Below are 26,081 nucleotides of genomic sequence, written 5' to 3'. Positions count from 1 at the left end.
AGAGCACAGCACCGGTATCACAAAGGTCATGGTTTCGAGTCCCCTTCAGGCCTGATTTTTTTCTAGGCTTTAATTTCACAACTGCTTAAGTTGTGTGTAGAACTGCGCTGATCAATCATGCCTTCACATCTTTCCCGCAGTTCAAATATCTGATCTTTCATATATTCACTTGGGTTCAAATCCCGTTCAAGACTGATTTTTTTTTTCCAGAACTGCTAAGTTGTGTGTAACTGCGGTGGTCAACCATCTCTTCACATCTTTCCCGCAGTTCAAATATCTAATCTTTCATACATTCACGTACATACATACTTTATTGAACCTCGCCACTGGGGATTTTCAGGAACAATAATTTTAAGTGAAATGTACTAATTATAACAACTATCAATCTACATTAACATGGTAAAAATATGCTCAATCAAATCTGATAAAAACTAAGACTAAGCTGTTCACGATAATCATTTCTGTTTTCGTTCTAGTCTACAAAAGCTTTTGCAGCACTGTATGCAGTGGTCATTCAAAAAAGGCTAGCTGTTGTTGTTGTTGTTGTTGTTGTTGTTCATGATGAACAATTTATATCACAAATATTGATTGCATGTAAAATTTATCTCAATCACAAACTAACTAACTTCAGAAAACATTTTCTCGAGTTTCTTTTTACTGCTATCGAGTTTTTTCGGATTTGGCGGGAAGGAAAGCCGTTTAGTTCAGATATATACTAGCTAAGGTGTGAAGGAGTCAAGAAAAATGTCAAGAACAATGTCAGTTGACATTTTCTTGACATTTTTCTGACTCCTTGTACACACCTAAGCTAGTATAGATCTGAACTTAACGACTTAAATCTGCATTTGATAATGGCGACAAGATGACGCCGAAACAGAAAACAACTTAACGTAAGATGGTTTACATTGATATAGGAAAAATAAATACAGATAGAAATTAACTAGAAGAAACACTATTTAATTGTGTACAGTGACCAAAGTGTTCTCAAAAGGAAATTAACTTTCACGCGCGTTTCTATTACTTTATAAGAAGACTGAAATATTTTTCTGTTTCTTAACCGAATATCTAATTATAATATCCTTAATTTTGAACTTAGGAATCTTCCAATATATGCGAACTTGATTCGTTTTTAATAAATTTGGTTTACTCATAGCTATCTAAATACACTTTTGCAAATAATCTCAGTTCTAAAGTAGTACTAATGAACCTACATTCTGATATCTCTATTTCAGTCTTTGTTTCTAAATGAAACAAAATCTTGTTATGGTCAGTTTTGACCAGCATATGTGCAGGCCTATATCAGAAAGGTGTTTATATAGCGCTGTTTTTCTTCAGGTTTATTTCAGGCAAAATGTTGGTGGCATCTAACGGGCTTGTTGCAACTTTTGCCCTGTTTTTGTTCTTTTCCTTTGCTGAGTTCAGCCAAACAAGTGGAAATGGAGAGGGCGGTATGTTAGGCTTGAATTTATTATGCTAAGGCATTAATAGAATAGTATAGAATAGTTAACTTTATTTATACCCGGTAAAAACACCATGCCTTAATTAAAAAAAATTCTTATTAAATCCTAAAACCACTACAAATACAATGTATTAAAAGGGAAACTAATAATTCGAGCATAATAATATCAATTAAAGCGAATAAAGTAAAACAGAAATGCCTGCTTTCCACGATGCCGTGTATTTATATTATTTACATGTGTTAGAAGAGACCGCTGCAGCCGGATTTAAAACTCGTGAGAATTTGTGCTTGACGCAGTTTGACGGATAGACTGTTTCACCGCACCGCACCATTATAGCTAAAACGTTTCCTTAGAAAGCTGGTACGGGGCAGTGGAACAGCCAGTTTGCCCTCTCAGTCCCTTAGTGAATAAGAAGAAATTTCACTACGGTCAATGACCTTTGATCGGAGATAATCAGGGGCAAGACCATTTAGTGATTTATAGACCATCGTAGCTGTTTTCAATTTTCGTTGAACATTTAGTTTTTTTTTTCCCAGCAAAGTCTTACAATGAGATCATCAGCCGGCTAGCGTCATAAGAAGAAGAAAGAAGAAGTGAAGATTCGCGCAGCGCGATATTGTAACTTTTGAGGCTTTGCGCTAAGTGTTTTGTTGCAGTTCCCCCATGCTATACTACAATAAGTAATACAAGTATGCAGATGGTTTTCTTCTCATTTTTACGCCTGCTGTGTGTCTATTTACATGAGAGATAATCCCTTAAGTTTTCGTTTTTTTTCATGGTAATTAATCATTGTCTACACGTGTTTTAGATACCTTGAGGCTTTCTAGCGAACACAAATCCAGAAACAAGCGTGTAGCTATAGGTTTGTGTGAGAGCCCTAGTCTTATATATGTATAAAGTACAACCACGCTAACAGAATAGGTCTTATCGTTATCGGTACAGTAGAGCCTTCGTTCAGCGGCCACCCCCTAATGCTAAATTATTTTCACTAAGCAAACGAGCCAATCCAAAAAAAATATTCAAAGTATTCCTAACCCCTGTGCAGCGGCCACCTTCCATTTCTCCTTACTCCGCACGCAAATTCACACGCCACGTCATGCATCGAGCGCGCGCGCTAAGTACTAAAATAAACAATGATAGGGCAGATGACCATTGCTATAGCTTTGCTTGGATTTAACGATCTTGGGCATTCGGTGACCCCTACTTTTCTTTGCAGGAACAGATTTTATTTACAATTATCTCCACATTGTCCAAAAATGAACAAAAAATCAATGTAAGAAGTTAAAAAATTTCAAGATTTCTGTCCACGGGACATCGAATCCTGCCATCTTGCAGTTGCAAGGCGCGTGAAACTTTGGTCGCTAATGAGCCCTTAATCTTTAAAGGACCTTATCAGTTGACTAAATTAACTTAATGGGTCTTAATAGGTCCACTTAAACAATCTTTGGCAGAGAACATTTCACTTCAAGGTACTGATTGCAATATATTTGGGCTTTCAGACACTGTCCTTATTCGGTAACGAAGCCCGATTTTCCTGGCATAACTAACTCATCATCTTACAGCGGTAAAAGCCTCAAAAAAAAAAAAAAAAAAATCAATGTTGCAAAATTTTCGCGCGAACGTCCTTAATAGGGGATCGAGTGTATTACGAACGCTTATTTCCTTATTGCTGTGTTATATATAGCCTGCAAGGTAGGCGTTGAAATGGGAAGGAGACGGGAAAACTAGAGGCGCGAAGCGCGATCGGAGGTGGAGGGACGGGAACGCCTGCAAGTACGCCGTTGTTTTCGTTTTTTGTGTCCACCAAATCACAAACTTGATTAAATACTTAAAGCTGCCGCACACTAGCCGATTTTTTGTCGTAGAACTGCAGATTTTTTGTCGGGGTCAAATCGGGTTAAAATTTCTCGGGCCATCTGCTTGCCGCACACTAGCCGATTTTTTGTCGCGACTAACCGCGTTCAGGCTTGGGGCCGAGTCATCCAAAATCAAGATGGTGCCTATTCATCTGACGTGACTCTCATGACATTTCTTAATTGGTTGAGGCGCGCGCGAGCGCCGACAAATTGTCTTGGTCCACCGCACACTAGCCGACAAGGCCCGAGAAGACGTTTTGAGATCTAGCACTGTCAGATATCGCCCGACAAGCCCCGATTTTGTCGCAGACTTTTCTGAATTCACCGCACACTAACCGACAAGTGAAGATTTTTTGTCGGCCGACAAAAAATCGGCTAGTGTACGGCAGCCTTTAATCGATTGCCCTGATTGGTCAGTGATCTGCCATTTAAGTATTTCAGTGTCTTCATTCAAGGCAAATAAATCAGGTAGGTTGGAAAATAAGGAATGCCGGAATCCGGAACCGGAATACTCGAAAATTTGAAAAAAAAAAAAAAAATAAATAAAAATAAAAATAAGTAAAACTAAACACCAAAAATAAATTAATAATTATTTACTAACTTAATGAAATAATTAAACACAAATATTTCCCTTGGTGGAAACATTCGCCTGTCGGTTTGTGTTCCCAAAGCATTTTTCGTTCTCCCAAACTTCCCCTCGTGTTTCTATTAAGCAATTAAATTATGAGCTCGAGATTTCTATCGCGCGATAGTGACGAGGGTGCAGCCCGAGTCAACTATCACGCATAGAAATCGATAGAGAATAATATAATTGTTTTAGTATAAATCTATTAGTCGTTCAAAAGTTTATCTAAACCCTCTTCACAGACTCTTCGAAAACGCTAAGAAGCGGCCGCCATTTGTTAACAAGAACACACTGCTACGCCACTCCCTATCTATCACAGAATAGATAGTGAGTAGCGTAGCCAATCAGAGAACGGCATTCGTGATAGAACGCTAGTAGATTTATACTAAAACTCGATAGAAACACGGCACAGAACACCAGAAAGAACACCAGATCTTTGTGCTTGTTTATTTCCGAGCGGCTGAAAGGGAAGCCAGTCAACTGTTTTGTTTTAATTTCATTGTTTTCATTTTCGATGATGCTTACAGTTTTCTGGTTTTCAACGATACAAAACCATAGGAAATCTTTAGGCTGTCGCGGAAAATCATTTTTCAAGGCGTAAATTACGAAAGAAAGCTTTGGCGAACGTGTTTCGGAGTGGTTTTTATTGGGAGACAGCGCGTAATGCTAAGAGAGCAGGATAGCGCCATCTTGCCTATTTGGGTAACCAATCACAGCGCCGAATTTGGTTCATGTTACCGGTCATGGGGCTAGCCATATAACAAGGGAAATTACTGAACTCGCTTATCCTTTATCCTGTCTTGGTTTCAACTTTAAAGTTAATCTGGCCCTTTTCTCTTCCAATGTAACTACACAAGACAACCTCAGTACGTACCACATCCTGATACTTTATGTCTCATATATTCTTAAAGGTCGGCCGACAAGTTGTTCACCAACATCGGATGATGATCTACCTCCATGTGTTCACGGTAAGAAAACCAAGCCTTGTGGTTTACACACTTATATTGGACGTATGTTATGGGCGTGGTGATGGTGTTATGGGAAAGAGTCCCTGTGTCCAAAATTGTTTGGGTTCATGTTGGAAAGAGATGTTGTGAAACGAATCCTCTGATCAGTAAAATACATTCAAAGTTGTGTTTGACACTGACCCTTTGAAACGATAAAAACGTTTCTAACAACTTATAGATAGACCAGTCGATCAACCTGCTTCGGCCTTCGTGGGTATAAAAAGCCAACTGAAATTACTAGCTATCTCACAGGGGAGTTCTTATTTCAGATTCGTCCACTTGCGCGAAATCAATCCGGTTCTAAAACTTTCCGAATTCGTCACGAATCTAGAACATTTTCCTTTTGGGAAACCTAGTCTAAAGCACCACTAGCTAATATTTTCTGTCATGTCCGTTTAGGTGCGTCGACAACTTTGTCACCAACTACTGCTGGCGGACCGGCAGCTATTGATCAGGGTAAGAAAATAGCGAATTTTCACTGAAATAGAGATGCACAATTTGGAACGTCTACTACGATCTCTTATTGGTTAAAAAAAAAAAACCCTTATGCTAGGAGCTAAAATCAATCCGAGGAGACATGTTGTTTGTTTCAACCAATTAGCAACGATGACAAAACCAAATGTAATTTTGAATGCGCGTATTTTTCGCGTTTTCTGTCTTTTTCCGCGCGTGAGGCATCAATTACATGCTGTGTATCAGTGACATGTCTAGTTTCGCATACTGATTGGCCGATTGCGGCGTCATTAGGACTAGGTAGGTAGCTAAGATGAAGTCGTCGGGCCATTGGCCCATGCAGCCATTTCTTATCCTTGTTTCGTACCATTTCGCGACTAGGAGTATTTCAAATCCCCACCCCCACCTTCTGAATGAGATGCAAAGTCTAGGGGTGGACCATTGGATTAGTGATGGGGGAAGGCATAGATTATAGCTGTTCGGCATTCTTTATCCTCCATCCAATCACTCCGAAAGGCTTTATCCAATATTTTTGCAGTCGACGCCTTCAGTTCTCAGTTACAATTTTGTTTTTCCAACATTTGGCTGCTCTACACCTTCTTATACTCTTGTGATTTTTTGATTAAATAATCATAATAACATTAAGAAAAAAATTTTTATGTACCAAAGCCCTAAATTGTCTTTCATCACTAGGGAACGTGGAGTGTGGCAGGAAAAAGCCCGATTCCAGAATTGTAGGGGGCACAAACGCGCAACCAGGGTCTTGGCCGTGGCAAGTGTTAGTGGGCTTTAAGCCGTTTCAGGGTCCTGTTTGGTGTGGAGGCTCCATTCTTACCCCGTACTGGATCGTTACTGCAGCTCACTGTTTTAATTTTGGAAAAAATGCCACGTCTTATACAGTAACTGTAGGTAAAGACACACTAGTACTCACTTCTTTATCACATTGTAACGTCATACTAACATCATAATATTGTTCAAATGGCTCAGTCAGAGTCGTTTCATTGCAAAGGTTTAGATATTCTGCAGCGTAGTGTCTACATGTTCTTTCTTTAGGCGTAGCCCATGCAAAATGAGGGAAATGAAATCTCTTTCATTACATCCTTCACAGCGTTTAATGTTCCTTTTGTACACTGAAAAACGTTTCTATTTTCCTGAGGTATCAACGCGCGCGAAGCCAGATTAAAAAAAGCTTAAAGCTCGATCGCAGGCCAGTCTCGTGAGCACAGCAACCTAATTTTCCCATTCATAATCCATCTGGCGTGAAAATATTTTCTTACTTGACTTGTTCTCTTGCTTAAGAGTGTCAAAACATTTTATCTAACTGTAAACAGGTGAACACAATCCTCTTACAGTGGAAGGAACCGAGCAAATAATCCCAATCGACAAAATCATCTTACATCCTAATTATAACCCGCCAGCGACTAGCTTCGACTATGACGTGGCATTGATCAAACTGAAGGAGCCGATCAATTTCAACATTAACGTAAGACCTGTATGTCTGCCCACCGTGGATTTTCCTCCTGGAACTAATTGTTATGTCACAGGATGGGGATATACAACAGAGGGAGGAAATTTTGCACAGGTAAATATACTAATGTTTTGTAATCTTTCGCGGACAATAATTTCTCTTGCATTCACGAGTCACTTCATAAGCATATTGGTAAGAGGTTGTAACATTAACATACTGTGCAAAATATGGAGATTCCAAAACGCCGAAAAGTAACTGGTTTTGCATTTCTACGCTACACGATTGACTTGAAAAACTCACGCCGCTTTTCATCCAATCAGAAGTAAAACCAGAATTAAATCAATCGTGACTCACACACAGACACACTTTGTATCATACAGTTACATGTAATTACTTCGAGTTTCTGTTGCCATTGGTTCATTGAAATGTCTTCGTTTTTTTTTTTAGTTAGTTTTAGTTGCCTAGAGTGATTACATTTGGTTTTGCTTTTATGACACTCAGTTGAAAAGTGCTCTGTATATTACAGTTACCTGTGTTTCATATGGGACTATAGATTCCTTTACGGATTATCCGTATGGTTTATAATTTTATTTCATACTTGCCATTAAATTGTAATAAATCAATATAAGGTAAAAGCATTCTTGCATGCCTCGGGGAACTTTCTTGACTCTCGTCAGCTAGCCATAAAAGCGTTTATAATAAATTGCTGGGGTTTTTCTATCGTATTTTCTTTTGAACGAGTGACCCATGGCCAGTACTTAAGTCTTTAGTTTGTTTGCTGCTTTGACAGAAGATAGTTTTTGTGCCAATTGTCATGGGAAATATCCGCACTGGGCGTGATCATTTGCCTGAGATTAACTGTGATGATAAAACAACAACAACAACAACAACAACAAACTATGACATATCTTTTAGATTTTGCAGCAAGCGCAAGTTCCTCTTGTACCACGTGACACTTGTCAGCGGGCATACAGCGACCTCGGATTTGAAATTACGGAACGCATGCGCTGTGCAGGTTTCTCTCAGGGAGGAGTTGATTCATGCCAAGGAGACAGTGGAGGACCACTGGTCTGTCCGAGCAATAACAAGTGGTATCTCATGGGTATCGTCAGCTGGGGAGTTGGTTGTGCGCGTCCAAATAGATTCGGAGTGTATTCTCACATGTTCGTTCTCAAGACCTGGGTACAAGATACAATTCACAACACCACAATTCTGTAATTGTCGAGGGTAGTAAAGAGAGTGAAATTGTCGGTTTAGGACTAGTTCATGTTTCACATAAAATAAAAGAATCACGGCAAACTAATAAAAGGAACCTCGCTTAATACTAATTATTCGGGTAAATCACAGTTTGTGTCTTAATAGAGGGCCACGTTTCACGAAAAACTTGTGCATTTGACGATAAACTAACTGCTCATTATCATCTTGTAAGAATGCAATAAAAGAGGGAATGTATAGTATTGTCAATTGTAATCATTTTTATACTTATAGTCGACTTCTTCTACTTCCTTCGTTATAATGTAAGGTTTCCGAAAGTTTTCTCAGTTTCTTTTCAAGTTTGTCCTTAGCGTTGTTGTCCTCGATACTTAAACTGCCTTTTGCTGTTTGGGCGGGGAACGTCTGTCTGCATTTTAGACGGTCTGTTTGTTCGGATGCGTTGTGTCCGGGCGTTCGTTTGCCTCGGAGGGGTTTGCAACTGGATATATTTTTGGTTTACAGGTGGATGGGCCTATAACCGGAGGCCTTATAAGCAGGGGGAGGCGGGGGGGGGGGGGGGGAGAGGGTGCTTATAAGTGGCAGTCAAATTAAACCTCTTAATTAACTCTGTAACGTTGGGCTTTTCGTAAACGGCCTTGAGAAGTTAAAGTTTTTCTTTCTCTTTCTTTTTAGCTCTTAAACGAGCTAAATCAAAATATGCTCTCATAGGCCTATATTTTGGAGGGGACAGCGTATTGTCAGAAGGGTTTTGGCGTCTGGAGGTTGAAGTGGTATTATTGTCTGAATTTCACAGACGGGTATGTTGAAGCAACTACAACTATACTAGTAGTAATCAAATTCACGCGCGTACTTTGCATGTTCGGCCTACTGTATTTTGGTGGACTCGATAACTTGATCGAGTGACAGATAACGATCTGCACGTAAAGTTGAACCCCGCGGTGAAAGTGTTTTTAATTAATTAAATATTAACTTGTACTGACCAAAATATTTTCCACGAAAGGCATTTGAACTGTTGGCGACACTTAGAATTCAAAGAAAATAAAGAATTCGAGAAAATAAAGTTTTGACAAGCGCCGCTACAAGAGAGCACGTCGCCAAATGTTTTGTATTGTTTTTGTAAAAGAATCGATCGACGAACCGCTAAAAAACTGAAAGAACTTTTAATCACACGAACGAGCTTCGCACAACGGTGTTTCGACTACATACTTGGCTACCGCGCCTAGCTTAGTAACCTTTCCATAACTCCGTACCAGTCCTACATTTTCACAAATGAAAAAGGTGAATTAATCTGACCACAAAACACGGCCTTTTGGCGAGTTACACAACATGGAAAATTTGTTTTTTGACAACCAATTATGGCCAGAGCAAATTTACTGAGCCACAAACAAATCGGAAAATTTATTTCCTGACCACAGATCTGAGGGTCATCATGACCATTTGCCGAGCTACGCAGAAGATTTGTCTTCTTACCACAACTCATGGCCATTTGCCGTCGCCGAGCTACAAAACATTTTTTCCTGATGACACAGGCTTTAGCTACCTGTTGTTGAAGGCTGGCGGGTCAAAATACATGCAGCTTTGCAGACTTATACACATTTCAAATCCATACGGCAAATACGTGACTGCGTTCTTGCGGTCATGACGTAATTTGCCCCTGCTGTGTGTGTGTTTTGGGGGTGGGGAATCGGCGAACAAATCCGACCGAAAAATTCTCGATACAAACTGGATTAGGATTGCGTTACACTACGAGAAAGCAAATGTCTGCGGCTTTTTAGTAGAAAGTGACCCCTTGTGATGCTGAGCTGTTCAAGGGAGACGCAGTGACCACCGCAAGCATCTTGCAACCACTTTTCAACACCATATGGGACAGAAGATAAATCCCTGATGACTGGAATCAGGGTGTCATCATCAAGATACCAAAGAAAGGAGCTCTGTCTGAATGTAGCAACTGGCGTGGCATTACATTATTATCCACTCCTAGTAAGATCTTAGCGAAAGTCATCATGAAGCGTCTATCATTGGCTGTGGACCTTAAACTCCGCGAGGAACAGGCAGGTTTCAGGAGAGGAAGGGGTTGTATTGATCATATTTTCACGCTGAGAAATATCATTGAGCAGAGTACAGAATGGCAGCTAACTCTCTATGTGAACTTTGTAGATTTTGACAAGGCCTTCGACAGCGTACACAGGCACAGCCCCTGGAAGATATTACGAGCGTATGGAATCCCCTTCTACGTTCTTCTATCTTCTTCTATCTTCTATCCCTTTCAAGCTTCTATGACAACTTTACCTGCTGTGTTGGTGATGGTGACATCTTATTTGAAGTCCACACTGGTGTCAGACAGAGGTGTGTCATGTCCACATTGCTTCAACCTTGTTGTGGACTGGATCATGCGGCACACCACTGAGGATCAGATCAGGGGGATCAGATGGACACCCTTTTCTTACTTGGAAGACCTGGATTACGCTGATGATCTAGCCTTACTATCACACACCCACACGCACATTCAAGAGAAGACACAACGCCTTAACGCCTTTGCAATGCAAGTTGGCCTCAACATCAGCAGCAAGAAGACCGAAATTATAACACTAAATGCTACCAACACACGATCAGTCCAGATTGATAATGAAGAACTTCCCTACACAGAAATTTACCTATCTCGGCAGCATAATCAGTAGAGATGGAGGAACTGACCTGGACATCCAAAGTCGTCTTAACAAGGCCAGGAACTCGCTCAACATGATGAATAAGATATGGCGCTCCTCCACTTACAGTACTCGTACCAAGATGAAACTCTATCACAGCTGGGTCCTCACAACTCTCCTGTATGGTTCAGAATGTTGGCGCTTAACAGAGAAGGATTTATCAAAACTCTCCACATTTCACACCAAGAGTCTTCGGCGTATCCTACGCATCTTCTGGCCAAATGTCATCTCAAATAAAGATATCTTTGAAAGCTGTGAAACTGAACCAACGGCTACCATCCTGATGAGGAGACGCTGGAGGCGGATTGGCCATGTCACCGGTCAAGAAGCATCCATTGCGAAAACTGCTTTACATTGGAAGCCAGAAGGGAAACACAAGAGGGGCTGCCCCAAGATCACGTGGCGACGGACAGTGGAGAAAGAAATGAAGGAGACAGGGAAGACCTAGAGAGGCATCAAGCTTATGGCAAGGGACCGGCAGATGTGGAGGGAGCACGTCGCTGCCCTACATGCCAGCTAGGCGTAAGGGGCATGATTGATTGATTGACCCCTTGTATTTCGTATCATAATATCACAACCTCGTCCCCAGGGTCCTCTCTATTGCTTCCTCGAGAAAGTACCCTGGTTTCGGCTGGTCACGTGCCTACGTATGCTAACCAAAGCCGCACAGAGGGTGGGTCCTCAATTTAAATTTTTTCAACACTGTCTAGGGAGGTAAATGTTGCGCTGCCGTTATTTTGAAAGTGAAGCATGTTGTTTGTCAGAGATCCTGCCTGACCAATGCTTCGTCTCTATGATCTGAACTTCTCTGAGTATGAGATGTTAATTGAGAGGGAGCTTTGCTTATTTTTCACTGCTTTTTTAAAAACCGTCAACAACTTGCTTCGGATTAGTTTAATCAGTTTTTCACAGCAAAAGAATTAAATAGCCGTCAAATTATCCACGGGATGCATTCGGCTAAATGAGAAGCTAGATTCTTGACCGAAAATTGGGCTTAGCGCTGAAACAGTTTTAAACCGAAAGCCGTTGGATTTTGCAAACGCGCGACCGATGTCACTGTTGTCAAGTTCTTCATAAAATTTTTCACAACAAGAGAAACGAATGACCTTCAAACTGTCGATTGGATGAATTCAATCAAATTCAAAGCTAGTTTCTCGGCCAGAAGCTGGACGTATCAAACTCTACACGAAGGCATCAATGTCTCCGTTGTGATTTTGCCGATAAAAAAATATAAACTGCTTAATACACCGAACGCAAATATGGCGGACCGCTCGGTTGTCGCCCGGGACGAGTCGCATGCAAGCGAGGCTAGTCAGGCTTTGATGTTTTGTTTTGACAGAAAAGTCTTGCTTCGCCGTCGATCTGGTCTGTTCTTGTTTCGCCCTCCCTATAAATTGTTGTGTTCCTGAATGCCACCAGAAGGAATTGAAATCTTCCAAAGCAGAGAAAGTGTTTTTTTTTTTCGTTTCCGTGGTCGCCTCTCAGGGAAAACAGACGAAGGAAAGTAGTTCACGATCGCCGAGGGAACTGTTAAAGTTTGTTCGTTCAGGCTGGAAGATCTTAGAAAATGTGTAAGCGACCGCATTTAGCTCCAAGTTGTTCTCATTTGGCTGAAAGCATTCACTGGATACAACGATGAGAGCAGTTGAAGTTCATTCGCATGGTTATTTCACCGAAGTATTTGTTTCGTCCGATTCCGTGCAAGTGGACGCGAAGTCAACTTCTTCCTTTGAGACAGAGGATGTTTTTCAAGAGGAGCTTTTCTTTACTTTGGGGAAGGTACTGGCCATTTAAATCGTGCTGGAACATAACCAGACACCACATAAGCTCGTCATTTATACGATTTTTCTAAGATCTTCTAATGTGAAATGTAGCGAACAAACTTTAGTTCCTGCGGCGATCGTGAACTCCTTTCCTTCGTCTCAACGAATTGGATTGATCCACTATTTCCCTAAGCTTAAGAGGCGAACAGTGGAAAATTTATATACCCCCTTCTCGTGGCGTTCAGAAACACAGCAGCTCGTAGCCACAGCTAAATAAAACAAACCAGATCGACGACGAAGCAAGACTCTTCTGGGGAAGCGTTGTCAAAACAAAACATTAAAGCCTGACTAACCTCGCTTTCATGCGACTCGTCCCGGGTGCCGACCGAGTGGTCCGTCATATTTGCATTCGGTGTACCAAGCTTAATTAGTATTCAGCACGCAGTCGTTGTTGATGTCAAGTTCTTCGTGATTTTTTTTTTTTCGCCGCAAGAGAATGGCATAACCGTCAAACTGTCGATGGGAACAATTCAATGAATTCAAAGCTACCTTTGTAAGCGAACATACGACGTGTTTAACTCTAAACGAATGAGTAAATACCTACGTTGTGATTTTGCCGGATGAAAAATGAAATTAAATACAACGCGCGGTTCATTTAATTGTGGTCGTCATTTCCAAGTTCTTTGCCAATTATTTTCACCACCACAAATTCCAAAGACCGTCCAACTATCGATGGAAAAATTCAGCCAAATGTAGAGCTACTTTAAGCCGAACTTTGATGTATTGAACCCCAACATCGAATGTGTCAATGCCTTCGCTGTGAGTTTGGCCGAGGTTACAAATTCCACTCCCTACTGGGCTCAGGAGGTGAGCTCAGTGGAAACAAACTTTAACTGTCCTGCCCCTCCCTCCAATCATTTTTCTGGAATCTGCAAAAATGTAGTAGACACGTGACCAGCCGCAACCTGGGTACTTTCCCGAGGAAGGAAGAGACAGGACCCTGGGAACGAGGTTGATAATATCACTGATATTTCATTTACGAAGTTGATTCGTTTTGCAACTTTCGTATATTTATAGCAATATCTTGAAGTATATTTGTATGAATTATCAGCAGACTTGATGTTCGTACCTGGATTTTGACCGAGCTCTGTCACTCTTTGTTGTGTTCATGATGGTAATGTAATAAGTAGCTGTATGTCTGAATTTTACAATTTGCCTTGTTTTGATCTTACACTGATATCAAACATTACGTTAGCCTAATGCAACAAAAGTATTACCTGGCACCGATGTACGCGACGGGTTATCACCTTAGACATAATATCGCGACATAAAGAACATTATGCCGGATGCCATAATGTTTGCTTTTTTATACTGGCAATATACCAAACTCTAATCAACTTGAATTTTTCAAGAACGATCATGCACCTTCCTCTTATTTAGGACTAACAAGCAAGCTAAGCGAAAGAAAAGAACTAGTGAAATTTAGGATAGGCAATCACAAACCAAGGTGGGCACTGGTAGAGAGCAATGCACCGGTATGGGTCCGAATCTCGTTCGAGAGGTTGACAAAGGGTTTTTGCTTCACGCGTGATCGCCCCAAAATTAGCTGCGTGATACGTGATTGAGACCGAACGAGCCGCGTGACGCGAGACAGGACATCATAACGTGATGCGTGATTTGCTATTTTACAAGTACGTGATGCGTGATTTACATGTTAGATCTGATGTCATGAATTTCCTTTTAGGTATGCCAATCACATACCCTGGTATATTCGATAATAATTGTATACCCAAGCTCTGGATGTCATGAATTCCCTTTTGGGTATGTGAATCCCACACAGATGGTCTCTTACTAATAAATAATTAACAAGAGTTTTTTTTTAATGTGTTCGGGGCAACGATGCAGTTTCCTTCTGATAAATCAGACAACAAAAGTAAGTAAAGTAAAACTTTACTTGACCACCGGGTTAGCCCTCGTGATAATACTAGTAACATATAGCGAATATTAAACTTGATCGAGGTCCTTAAAGAGCTCCACCCCTAAACATTTATTTTGCTTACGGTGTTTATTTTTTGTGCATTTCTCCTTCGGCGGGACCTCCTCCGATTGTTTTCTCTTTGGACTCATTGACGAACGCCGTCTGATCATTGACTTCATTAATTAGGAGCCTAGGAAGCTTAGGGCCAGCCGTTCACACTACACCGGAGCAATTTAAAAACGCACCAATCACCAGTCGTTTTACATTTTTGTTTGGGGAAATCTCGACCAGGGAAATTACCTGGTTCTCCTGATCCTATCGTGTTCGAAAAGGTCCGTTTTAAAATTTTTTCCGCCCACATGAAAACTCAGAGCCGGTGTTTTCAAATTCCTCCGGTTTGAAGAGCGTGTTTGAAAAGATCCGTTTTCGTGACGGAATACTTTGGACCGTAGGCCTAACCGTAGAAATAAAGCTGTATGCGTTTTTAAATTCTCCGGCGTAGTGTGGACGGAGCCCGGAGCAAACCACGACGTCAATGAGCACCACCAAACAAAACGTTTAATTAGCAAAACAATGGCTGTACAAGTGTGTTCAGTGAACCTTTGTACATTTCATAGCCGTCCTCTGCAAAACAACAACGCAAAATGACCGCGAACGCGAGCGATGAGTCGAACTGCTTAATTTTCGTATTTCCATTTAGAATTGAACGCCGTCATTGCATATTTAGCCCGAGCGAGGTTTTAGAGCCATAGTTATCCTGGACAAATTCAATTTTACAAGATGTTGTCCTCGGCGCCGTCGTCTCAGATCCCTATATTTGCTTCTCGGATGCTGGAAGGTCGATACTCTTGTTTAACGCGGGGTCTATCATCCTAAGTGGCTGCTTTGTGCTTTGCTCATGTTTAATCCCAAGACCAATCGAACGCAGATGAGAGTATCGTGTAAAAACCGTAAAAAATCACATAAATGGCAGCTCTTTGCCAAGGTTCTTTTTGATTCAGCGATTAAGTTGTCGAGGGTCTCGGGTAGGAAGTTTTTCCCTCCTGCTGAAACAACCTCGTTTACGTTACTTCGCCGATGAAATACCTTTTCATCTTCCCCATTACTACACGGCAATCGTTTGCACCTTCTTCTTCAGTATAGCCTAAGGCTTTGAACACTTAAAGACCATCGTCATCAACAACGTCCTTGAACATGGCGATTCCCGCTCCAAACCAAGTAATTATTACAGTATTTCTCTTTCCATAGCTTCCAGTTCTCGAGGATCTCGCCACTTAATTGATCTCAAACCTAAATTTTGCGGAGACAATGATATCTGGTTGAATAACACTGAAAATTGTGATGCTTTAGACGGTGAGGCACTGGACGTTGTTTTCGCTCGTAGGCATTCGTAGACGGTAGACGTTGTCGACGAATTTGAACTACCCTTTCGCTGCAACGTGCAATATTAGATGGCAGTGAGAACTTAAACGAACCTCAATAATCAAGGCGTAATCTTGTTACTGTAAATCAAGAAGACAGAAGGTGAACGCGTATTTAAATATATAACTGTATATATAGCCTAAAATATAAAGCCGTTACAAAACATAAGCGTGCATATAAAAAAGGTTTGGCAAATTAGCATATTATAGCCTTAAATTAAGGTATGTCCGCCATTTTGAATAATCAAATCCATCCGGTGTCAGAAACTCGTTTTTCCGGTTTGGTTATGACGTCAGTTCTTTCTCATTGGCTAACAACCAAGCCTTTTGTTCTTTCGCTTTATAAGTGCGACACCATTCGGATGGTTGGGCGGCCACTTAACTCCACCGCAATATACACATTTCTCTCAATTTGTCTTAAAACAATACCTCCTGGATATATAATCAAGTATTCGTCAACTACCCACCTAAATATACCTCCAATATTCCCTCACAGCCTGCATTTCATTATTCCCCAGCATATATATACCCAGCCTACAGCTCATTAATTAATTCCCTACGTATACCAACACAGCCTACATCTCATTAATCCCCTACATATACCTACACAGCCTATCAATCCCCCACATATACCTACACACCATACATCTCATTAATCCCTTACATATACCTACACAACCTACATCTCATCAATTCCCCAAATATACCTACACAGACTACATCTCATCAATTCCCCAAATATACCTACACAGCCTACATTTCATTAATCCCCTACATATATCTACACAGCCCAAATCTCATCAATCCTCCAATATACCTACACAGCCTACATTTTATTAATCCCCTACATATATCTACACAGCCTACATCTCAACAATCCCCAAATATACCTACACAGCCTACATCTCGTTTATTCCCCACATATATCTACACAGCTTTCATCGTATTAATTCCCAACATATACCTACACAGCCCTCATCTCATGAATCCCTCACATATACCTACTCATCTTTCATCGTATTAATTCCCAACATATACCTGCACAGCCCATATCTCATGAATCCCTCACATTTACCTTCACAGTTCGCATTTCATTAAATCGTTACCAGAGTCATTACCCATTATATTCAGTGGTTAGCAACTCATGAACAACCAAGTAGTCTTAAGATATCTTGGAACATGTAAATTGACTATCGTTATTGAAATTATCCGTTCACTTACTGTGCGTTCAGCCGTTCGAAAGGATACCGTAAGGAACGTTTTCGCGTGATATTTGTCGATGCATTTTTGTGCTTGAATCGGCAGAGTTCTTCTTTTAACGACGCTTTTAGGGTCGAGGAAGTAAAATTTGCGATGTGCTTACGTCTTTTTACGTGACGCGTGATTCGTGAAAACATTTTCCGTGATGCGTGATTTAATAGAAAAATTCAGCGTGATGCGTGATTGGTACCCTACCTTTGCCACCCTTGTTCAAGCCTGAATTGTTTCAGGGTCAAATTTTACAACTGCTAAGTTGTGTGTTTAACTACAATGATCAATCATGTCTTTACATTTTTCCCGCAGTTCAAATATCTGATATTTCATGTATTGACTTGTATTCTTTATCATCTACGGATGTATTACGAACTCACAACGTGACCAGCTCCCAGTTGGCTTGATAGCTCAGTTGGTAGAGCACTGCACTAGTATCGTAGAGGTCATGGGTTCGAATCCCGCTCAAGCCTGCTTTTTTTTTTTTTTTTTTCAGGCTTAAATTACACAACTGCTAAGTTGCGTGTATAACTGCGATGGTCGATCATGTATTCACATCTTTCCCGCGCTTCAAATGTATCTAATCCTTCATATAAGTCACATACGTACATACTTTATTGAACCTTCCAATTGGGGCTTTTCAGGAACACTAATTTTAAGTCAACTTTACAATAATAATAATAATAATTACAACAATAAAAACTATCAATCTACATTAAAATGGTAAAAATATACATAAGGTGTTCACGATAATTATTTCTGTTTTAGTTCTGGTTTACAAATGCTTTAGCAGCACTATAGTATTTATGGGCATGCAAATATCTCAAATGAAGCTAGTTGTTGTTATTGTTGTAGTTGGTAAATTTATATCACAAATATTGGTCGAGTATGTAACGCTTCTGGATGAACAAATCACAAACTAATTAACTTTAGAAAACATTTTGTTTCTCTTTGTCTCTATCGAGTTTACACAGGAAACAGTCGTGAACGTTTGGCGGGAAATTTGAAATAGTATGAAAACATTCGCTTCACCTACGACTAGGGTTTCCACAACATTTCTTATTCTCGAGAGGAAATTAACTTCCACTCGTGTTTCTACAACTCCATATGTAAGAACAATGAAATATTTTTCTATTTCTTAATTGAATATCTAATTATGATATCCCTGATATTGAATTTAAGAATCTTACAATGTATGCGAACTTGATCCATTTTTAGTACATTTGGTGTATTCATAGCTATCTAAATACACTTTTGAAATCTCAGTTCTAAATCAGTACCAATCAGGATTTGCGTCCTAATATCTCTATATTAGTCTTTGTCTCTAAATAGAGCAAAATCTTGTTATGATCAGTTTTGACTAGCATATCCGCAGGCATATATTAGGCATATATTATATATTATATATTATATATTATATCATGTTTATATAGCGCTGTTTTTCTTTTACCCTTGACAAACTTGGTAAGGTTTATTTCGGGTAAAATGTTCGTCGCATCTAACGGGCTTGTTGCAACTTTTGCTCTGTTTTTGTTCTTTTCTTTTGCTGAGATCACCCAAACAAGTGGAAATCAACCAAGGAATGAAGTAGGCGGTATGTTAGGCTTGAATTTATTATGTTAAGACATTAATTGAACAGAATAGGGTAGTATAGAATAAATAACTTTATTTATACACGGTAAAAACATCAGGCTTCAATTACAAAACTCTATTTATATCCTAATACCATTATAAATACAATGCATTAAAAAGAAAACTAATAATTCGAAGATAATAATATCAATTAAAGTGCACAATGAAGTAAAACAAAAATGCCTGCTTTCCATGATGCCGCAGATTTATATTATTCACCTGCGTTAGAAGAGACCGTCGCACTGAGCCGGATTTAAAACTAGTCAGAGTTTGTGCTTGCTACAGTTTGACGGATAAACTGTTCCACAGCACCCTACCATTATAGCTAAAACTGTTCCTTAGAAAGTTGGTACGGCAGTGGGACAGTCAGTTTGCCCTCGCAGTCCCTTAGTGAATAAGAAATCAGGGGCAAGACCATTAATTGATTTATAGACTGCAGTAGCTGTTTTCAATTTTCGTCGAACATCTAGCTTTTTTTCCAGCCAAGTCTTACAATGAGATCATCGGTAATAGCGTCATATGAAGAAGAAGTCAAGATTCGCGCAGCGCGATATTGTAACTTTTGAAGCTTTGCGCTAAATGTTTTGTTGCAGTTCCCCCATACGACACTGCAAAAAGTAATATAATCACGATAACTGAAGTATGCAGATGGCTTTCGTTTCATTTTTACGTCTGTTGTGTGTTTATTTACACCAGAGAAGATTCCTCAAGTTTCCGTCTTTCTTTCTGATAATTAATTTTGGTCTACACGTGTTTCAGATACCTTGAAGCTGTTTAGCGAGCACAAATCCAGAAACAAGCGTTTAGCTATAGGTTGGTATGAGAGCCTTAGTTTTGTATTAAGTAGATAGAACAACGCTAACAGAACAGGTCTTATCATTCTCAGTACAGTCGAACCTCCTATTAAGCGGCCACCCCCTAACTCGTTATTCTATGTTTACTAAGCAATCAAGCCATTGTAAAAAAATAGCCAAAGTAGTCCAACCCCTGTTAAGCGGTAAACCTTTGTTAAGTGGCCACCTTCCATTTCCCGGAGGGTGGCCGCTTAATAGGGGTTCGACTGTAATACGAACTCCTATAAAGGGTAAGGAGAGGGGAAAACTAGAGGAGGTGGACGGATGGCAACGCCTGCAAGCATGCCATTGTTTTCTTTGTTTTTACGAGCACCGGATGAACGCCAAAATCATGATTGGTCAAAATTAATAAAGTACTTAACCGATTGCTCTGATTGGACAGTGAAATATTATTCAAGTACTTTACCTCACATTCAACAGGGCGGATAAATCGGGTAGGTTGGAAAACAGGAATCTAGGAATTTGAAACCGGAACCGGATTCCGAATACCCGGAATCCTCGAAATTTAAAAAACTAAAATAAGTCCGTTAAATAATGAAATAAAAATTTTTCGCTTGATAAATACTCTGGCCAAAAGCATTTCTGTAGCATGAAGCGACGAGAACATTTCTAGTTCATCCTGGATGGGACACTAGTCCATCGCTGGTTTACCCCGCGTTTTAAATTCGCTGGTACTCGTCTATACACTCTGTGTAAAGCTGTGGAAACACTCGCCTGTCGGCAAGTGCTCCCACAGCATTCCTCGTTCTCACAAACTTTCACTCTTGTTTCTATAACTCGATAGAAACACGGTACATGTTTTCTATTTCTTAATATTTGAGGGGTTAAAAAAAGAAATGGTCTTTGTGCTTGTTTATTTCCTAGCACTGAAAGGGAAGCCAGTCAACTCTTTTGTTTTCATTGTTTTCATTCTCATTCAGTTGACGCTTACAGGTTTCTCGTTTTTATCGCTGAAAAGACCAAAGGAAATCTTTAAGCTGTCACGGAAAATCATTCTTCACGGCGCAAATTACGATTGAAAACATTGGCGAACCTGTTTCGGCTTCGGGATGATTTTTCTTGCGTGACACAGCGCGTAATTCTGAACGGGCCAGAATGTCGATCGGTAAACACGCAAAAAAAGAACTTAGCCAATATCCAGCCATCTTAATAAATTATCTTATCTTATCTTATCTTATCTTATCTTATCTTATCTTATCTTATCTTATCTTATCTTATCTTATCTTATCCGAGTCTTGACCGAGCAAGCTTCGTCAACAACCCATATATCTTGCCCGCTCGGGTAGCCAATCACAGCGCCAGATTTGATTTATCTTGCTCGCTCACTGAGCTAGCCATATAACAAGGGATTTCTCGCTTACCCTTCACCTTGTCTTGCTTTCAACTTCATAGTTTACCTAGCCCTCTTCTCTTCTAATATCACTCGAATTTTCTTTATGGCTAAGAAAAACATTGCACAACACAACCTCAGTACCACATACTGATATTTTCTGTTTCATATATTCTTAAAGCTCGGCCGACAAGTTTTTCACCAACAACTGACGATGATCTACCTCCAAATGCTCAGGGTAAGAAAACCAAGCCTTGTGGTTTAAACATATATTGTACGTATAATCTACGTCAAGAAAATCCCGAAAAGCTGTCTGGCTTATAGCTGTTCACTACTGGTAGTGCTACTACTTATATTTCTTTTTATATTTATATTTATATATATTTTTTTCTACCTCTTCTTTTCTTTATTTTTCCCACAACCGATTTAAAGCGTAATAATCCTTGTAACTACTCAGCTCGTTTGGTTCTTACTATTTCGCGGAGTAGTTTTTTTTGCTTTTTTAAGTTTAATTTATTCTTTTGCTGCATGATATTCTATGTATTAAGGAAAATAAAATGGTTGTTGTTGTTGTTGTTGTTCGAAAGTTTTTGAGATGGGCATGCCATGGGAACATTATTTGCGTCTATTATTTTGGTTTCTGAGGAATATGGCATCACCCATTATAAAAGTGACTGCCTGAACCTGTAACAGAATGTGGCAACCATTGACCGCTATTAATGGCCATCAATGTGACTACGACTGTGACTACATTACTAGTTCCGCCATTTTGGTTCAACCGCAACCTCAAAAGATCGCAGGCGGAAAAAAATATCCGGATTCGAAAGTTCCCACTTTAAAATTCGGATTCAGAATTTCCGTAAACACGACAAAACTAGGGAGTTATTTCGGATTCGTCCACTTGTGTGTAAACGGCAAAATCAATCTGGTACTAAAACTTTCCGGATTCGTCACGAATCCGGAACAATTTCCTCCAGTGTAAACCTAGTCTAAAGTACCACTAGCTGATATTTTCTTTCTTATATCCGTTTAGGTGCGTCGACAACTTTGTCACCGACTGCTGGCGGACGTGCACCCATTAATCAGGGTAAGAAATAGTGAATTTTCACTGATATAGAGATGTACAATGGAACGTCTATTTTACGATCTCTTACTGGTTAAAAGAACCCTTATTCAAGGAGCTAAAATCAATCCCCTCCGAGGAGACATATTTCTTGTTTCAACCAATCAGCAGTAATGACGAAACCAAATGTGATTTTGAATGCTCGTATTTTCCGCGTTTTCGGGAGTAAGGCATCAATTACATGTTTTGGACCATAATCATAATAGTTTTAAAATGTTTATAGATCAAAGCCCTAAATTGTCTTTCATCACTAGGGAACGTGGAGTGTGGCAGTAAAAAGCCCGGTTCCAGAATTGTAGGGGGCACAAACGCGCAACCAGGGTCTTGGCCGTGGCAAGTGTTAGTGGACTTTAAGCCGTACCGGGGCCCTGTTTCGTGTGGAGGCTCCATTCTTACCCCGTACTGGATCGTTACTGCAGCTCACTGTTTTGATGTTGGAAAAAATGTCACATCTTTTACACTAACTGTAGGTAAAGACGCACTTCTTTATCACTTTGTAACGTCATAATAACATCATAATATTGTTCAAATGCTTCAGTCAGAGTCGTTTCAAAGGTTTAGACATTCTGCAGCGTAGTTTGTACGTCTTCTCTGGGCATAGCCCATGGAAAATGAAATCTTTTTTTATTATATCTTTCACAGCGTTTATTATACCTTTTCAGTGTAGACTGAAAAACGTTTAGATTTTCCAGAAATATCGACGCGCGTGAAACTGGAAGGTGCAAAGCTCGTATCGTAAGAGCATCGAGGCGCTGACTATCTCATTTTCCCATTTATGACCATTCATAACCCATCTAGCGAGAAAAGTTTTTCTTCCTTGACTTGTTCACTAACTTAAGTGTGTTGAAACATTTTATCTAACTGTGAACAGGTGAACACGATCTTCGTATAGTGGAAGGAACCGAGCAAATAATCCCAATCGACAAAATCATCTTACATCCTAATTATAACCCGGCAGCGACTGGCTACGACTATGACGTGGCATTGATCAAACTGAAGGAACCTTTCAACTTTAACATTAACGTAAGACCTGTGTGTCTGCCCACCGTGGATTTTCCTCCTGGAACTAACTGTTATGTCACAGGATGGGGATATACAAGAGAGAAGGGAAATTTTGCACAGGTATTTATACAAATGTTTTAATCTTTTGTGGGCAATGTTTTTGCTTGCATTTGAGAGACACTTCATAAGCGTATTGATAAGAGGTTGTAACATTAATATGCAATCGACTCCCGATAAATTGAACCTTCAAGGGAAATTGAAAAAGGTACGGGGTGTCGGGAGTTCGAGTTATAGGGAGTTGAGAATAAATGACCGGAAATGAGGAAAAACGGTGTTTAATGTTTTTCTATTCATGCAGTGTACATTTTAATCAAATTTAATTACAGAATAGAGAAGTCGAGTGAAAATAAAATAATATATCTCTGAACTACTGTATAAATCGGAACGTAACGTAATGTGATAAATATAACAAATGAAAGCAGCACGGAGAAGTCCAGGAACTGGGAACTTTACAAGTTTTGTCACACGGCTGCTTCAAAATAAATTTGATGTTTTGGACTACAGTACACTGTTTGTTTTGACCTGTCACGTATTGACAGACAATATGGAAAATTGGTTCGAGTTAGCGGGAGGCTCGAGTTATCGAGGTTTCGAGTTACCGAGGGTAAAATTACAGTTAATGTATGATGGAAATCCAGTGGAAATCGATTTTGGTTCGAGTAAGCGCGAGGTTCGAGTTAGCGAGGGTTCGAGTTATCGGGAGTCGACTTAACTGCGCAAAATATGAAGATTCCCAAACGCCGAAAAGTAATTAGTTTTGCATCAAATACATTACACGATTGGCTTGAAAAACTCGCGCTACTTTTCATCCAATCAAAAGTAAAATCAAAACCAATCGTGACTTGCACACATATGTTTTCCCGCGCTTTGCATCATGCAGTTACGTGTAATTACTTTGAGTTTCAAACGGTTCATTGGATTTTCTTTTTTCTTTGTGATTGGCAGAGAGTGATTACTTTGGTTTTTGTTTTACGACACTCAATTGAAAAGTGCTCTTTAAAGCGCAATTACCTGTGTACTATAGAACCCTTTCAGGATTATCCGTATGGTTTATAGTTTTAATTCATGCTTGCTATTAAATATTAATAAATTAATATAAGGTGAAATAATACAATGCATGCCTCGGGGAACTCTCTTGCCTTTCTTCAGCTAGGCATAAAAATTTTTATAATAAATTGCTGGGGTTTTTCCATCGTGTTTTCTTTCAGTCTTTAGTTTGTTTGTTTGTTGCTTTGGCAGAAAATAGCTTTTGTGGGAAATATCCGCACCGGGCTTGATCATTTGCCTGAGATTAACTGTGATGATAAAAACCTATGACATTTCTTTTAGATTTTGCAGCAAGCGGAAGTTCCTCTAGTATCACTTGACACTTGTCAGCGGGCATACAACGACCACGGAGTTGAAATTACGCAACGCATGCGCTGTGCAGGGTTCTCTCAGGGAGGAATTGATTCATGCGAAGGAGACAGTGGAGGACCGCTGGTCTGTCCGAGAAATAACAAGTGGTATCTCGTGGGTATCGTCAGCTGGGGAGTTGGTTGTGCGCGCCCGAATAGATTCGGAGTGTATTCTGACGTGTTTGCACTTAAGACCTGGGTGCAGGATACAATTAACAATTCCACAACTCTGTGATTGACAAGGGTAGTAAAGAGAGTGAAGTTGTCGGTTGAGGACTAACTCATGTTTCACGGAAAATAAAAGAATCACGGCAAACTAATTAAACGAACCTCGCTTAATGGTAATTATTCCGGTAAATCACAGTTTGTGTTTTAATAGCGGGTCACGTTTCAAGAAAAACTGTTGCATTTGACGATTAACTAACTGCTCATTATCATCTTGCAAGAATGCAATAAAAGAGGGAATGTAAAGTATATTCAATTGTGATCATTTTTATACTTGTAGTCAACTTGTTCTACTTCCTTCGTCTCAATGTAAGGCTTCCGAAAGTTTTCACAGTTTCTTTTCCAGTTTGTCCTTGACGTTGTTGTCCCTGATACTTAAACTGCCTTTTGCTGTTTGGGCGGGGAGCATCTGTCTGCACTTTAGACGATCTGTTTGTTCGGATACATTGTGTTCAGGTGCTCGTTTGCTTTGCGCTCATTTGGCTGTTCATTTCTCAGCCGTTCATTCAGTTTTTATTGTTTGTTCAAGGGACATCTGTCTCTTATGTAAACTCCTGTAAAGTTTCGAAATGCATCAAGACAGCGACAGCCGAAGCCCCTTTGCTTCTCTGATATCAAAATTTCAAAGAAGGCATTCCCACAACGTTGGAGATCTTTCTTTGCTTTGAAACGAAACGAAATATAACTAGATCCTCCCTTAAAACATCCAAAAACGCGCGAGTAACATCTGGGGAAGAACTGGGTACCATGTCTAAAAATAGCTTAAGAAGCCTATATGGGTATCTGGGGGATTCACTCTAATACCTCCATCTTGTCTTGGTCCTTAGCTTATACAAAAGCTTTGAGCTTGTTGTTGTTGTCTTTTTTTTTCGTTTCAAAATATAGTGTTTGGATTTGCATTTGAAAAGTATGTTGTTTGTGAAAAAGTTCCGTTGTACGCAAATGCGGAATGGTTGAACGCAGTGAAAAAATAACGAAAGTAAGTGCAAACCATGTACAGACTTTCTATGGTAGTTAAATGAACTTAACAAGTCTCTCTTAACAAGTCTCTTTCTGAGAATTAAATGCCTAAATAAACTCTATAAAGTTGGGCTATTTGTAATCGGACTGAAGAAGTCAAAGATTTGATCTTTTTTTTCTTCTAAGTTCTTAAAAGAGCTAAATCTAAAACAAAAACACACAAGGCTTATATTTCTGGAGGGGGCCGGGATGCGGCTTATTGTCAGAAGGATTTTGTCGTCTGGAAGTTGAAGTGG

The 26,081-nt window shown here is 39.9% G+C and overlaps 4 protein-coding genes across 5 annotated transcripts; all 4 read left to right on the top strand.

The window, feature by feature from the left end:
- The first annotated feature begins 1,350 nt into the window (after window positions 1-1,350).
- LOC110062939 (serine protease 1-like) lies at window positions 1,351-8,326 on the top strand. The gene is made up of 6 exons (XM_089281426.1): window positions 1,351-1,457; window positions 4,853-4,909; window positions 5,348-5,404; window positions 6,095-6,310; window positions 6,733-6,983; window positions 7,785-8,326. Exons 1-6 carry the CDS (start codon window positions 1,352-1,354, stop codon window positions 8,085-8,087), a joined length of 990 nt encoding a protein of 329 aa, XP_089137552.1. The 5' UTR covers window position 1,351; the 3' UTR covers window positions 8,088-8,326.
- Window positions 8,327-10,087: 1,761 nt separating this feature from the next.
- Window positions 10,088-10,762, top strand: LOC149117400 (uncharacterized). Its single transcript, XM_089281423.1, has one exon. It carries the CDS (start codon window positions 10,088-10,090, stop codon window positions 10,760-10,762), a length of 675 nt encoding a protein of 224 aa, XP_089137549.1.
- A 109-nt stretch (window positions 10,763-10,871) lies between these two features.
- Window positions 10,872-11,237, top strand: LOC149117399 (uncharacterized). Its single transcript, XM_089281416.1, has one exon. The coding sequence runs from the start codon at window positions 10,872-10,874 to the stop codon at window positions 11,235-11,237; it is 366 nt and encodes a 121-aa protein (XP_089137542.1).
- A 7,401-nt stretch (window positions 11,238-18,638) lies between these two features.
- Window positions 18,639-25,074, top strand: LOC149117398 (serine protease 1-like). 2 transcript variants are annotated; one of them, XM_089283082.1, is made up of 7 exons: window positions 18,639-18,796; window positions 19,594-19,647; window positions 21,200-21,256; window positions 22,052-22,105; window positions 22,396-22,611; window positions 23,013-23,263; window positions 24,533-25,074. In XM_089283082.1, the coding sequence occupies exons 1-7, from the start codon at window positions 18,688-18,690 to the stop codon at window positions 24,833-24,835; spliced, it is 1,044 nt and encodes a 347-aa protein (XP_089139208.1). In that variant the 5' UTR covers window positions 18,639-18,687; the 3' UTR covers window positions 24,836-25,074. The 2 variants fall into 2 exon arrangements, with proteins under 2 accessions (XP_089139208.1, XP_089139209.1); XM_089283083.1 differs by lacking the exon at window positions 19,594-19,647.
- Window positions 25,075-26,081: the final 1,007 nt, after the last annotated feature.

This window comes from Orbicella faveolata, unplaced genomic scaffold (genome assembly GCF_042242905.1).
Source record: "Orbicella faveolata isolate gen_17 unplaced genomic scaffold, um_ofav_v1 contig_12, whole genome shotgun sequence".
Lineage (NCBI taxonomy): Eukaryota > Metazoa > Cnidaria > Anthozoa > Scleractinia > Merulinidae > Orbicella > Orbicella faveolata.
Note: the sequence above shows the minus strand (reverse complement) of the source record. Positions and strands in the feature narration are given on the sequence as shown.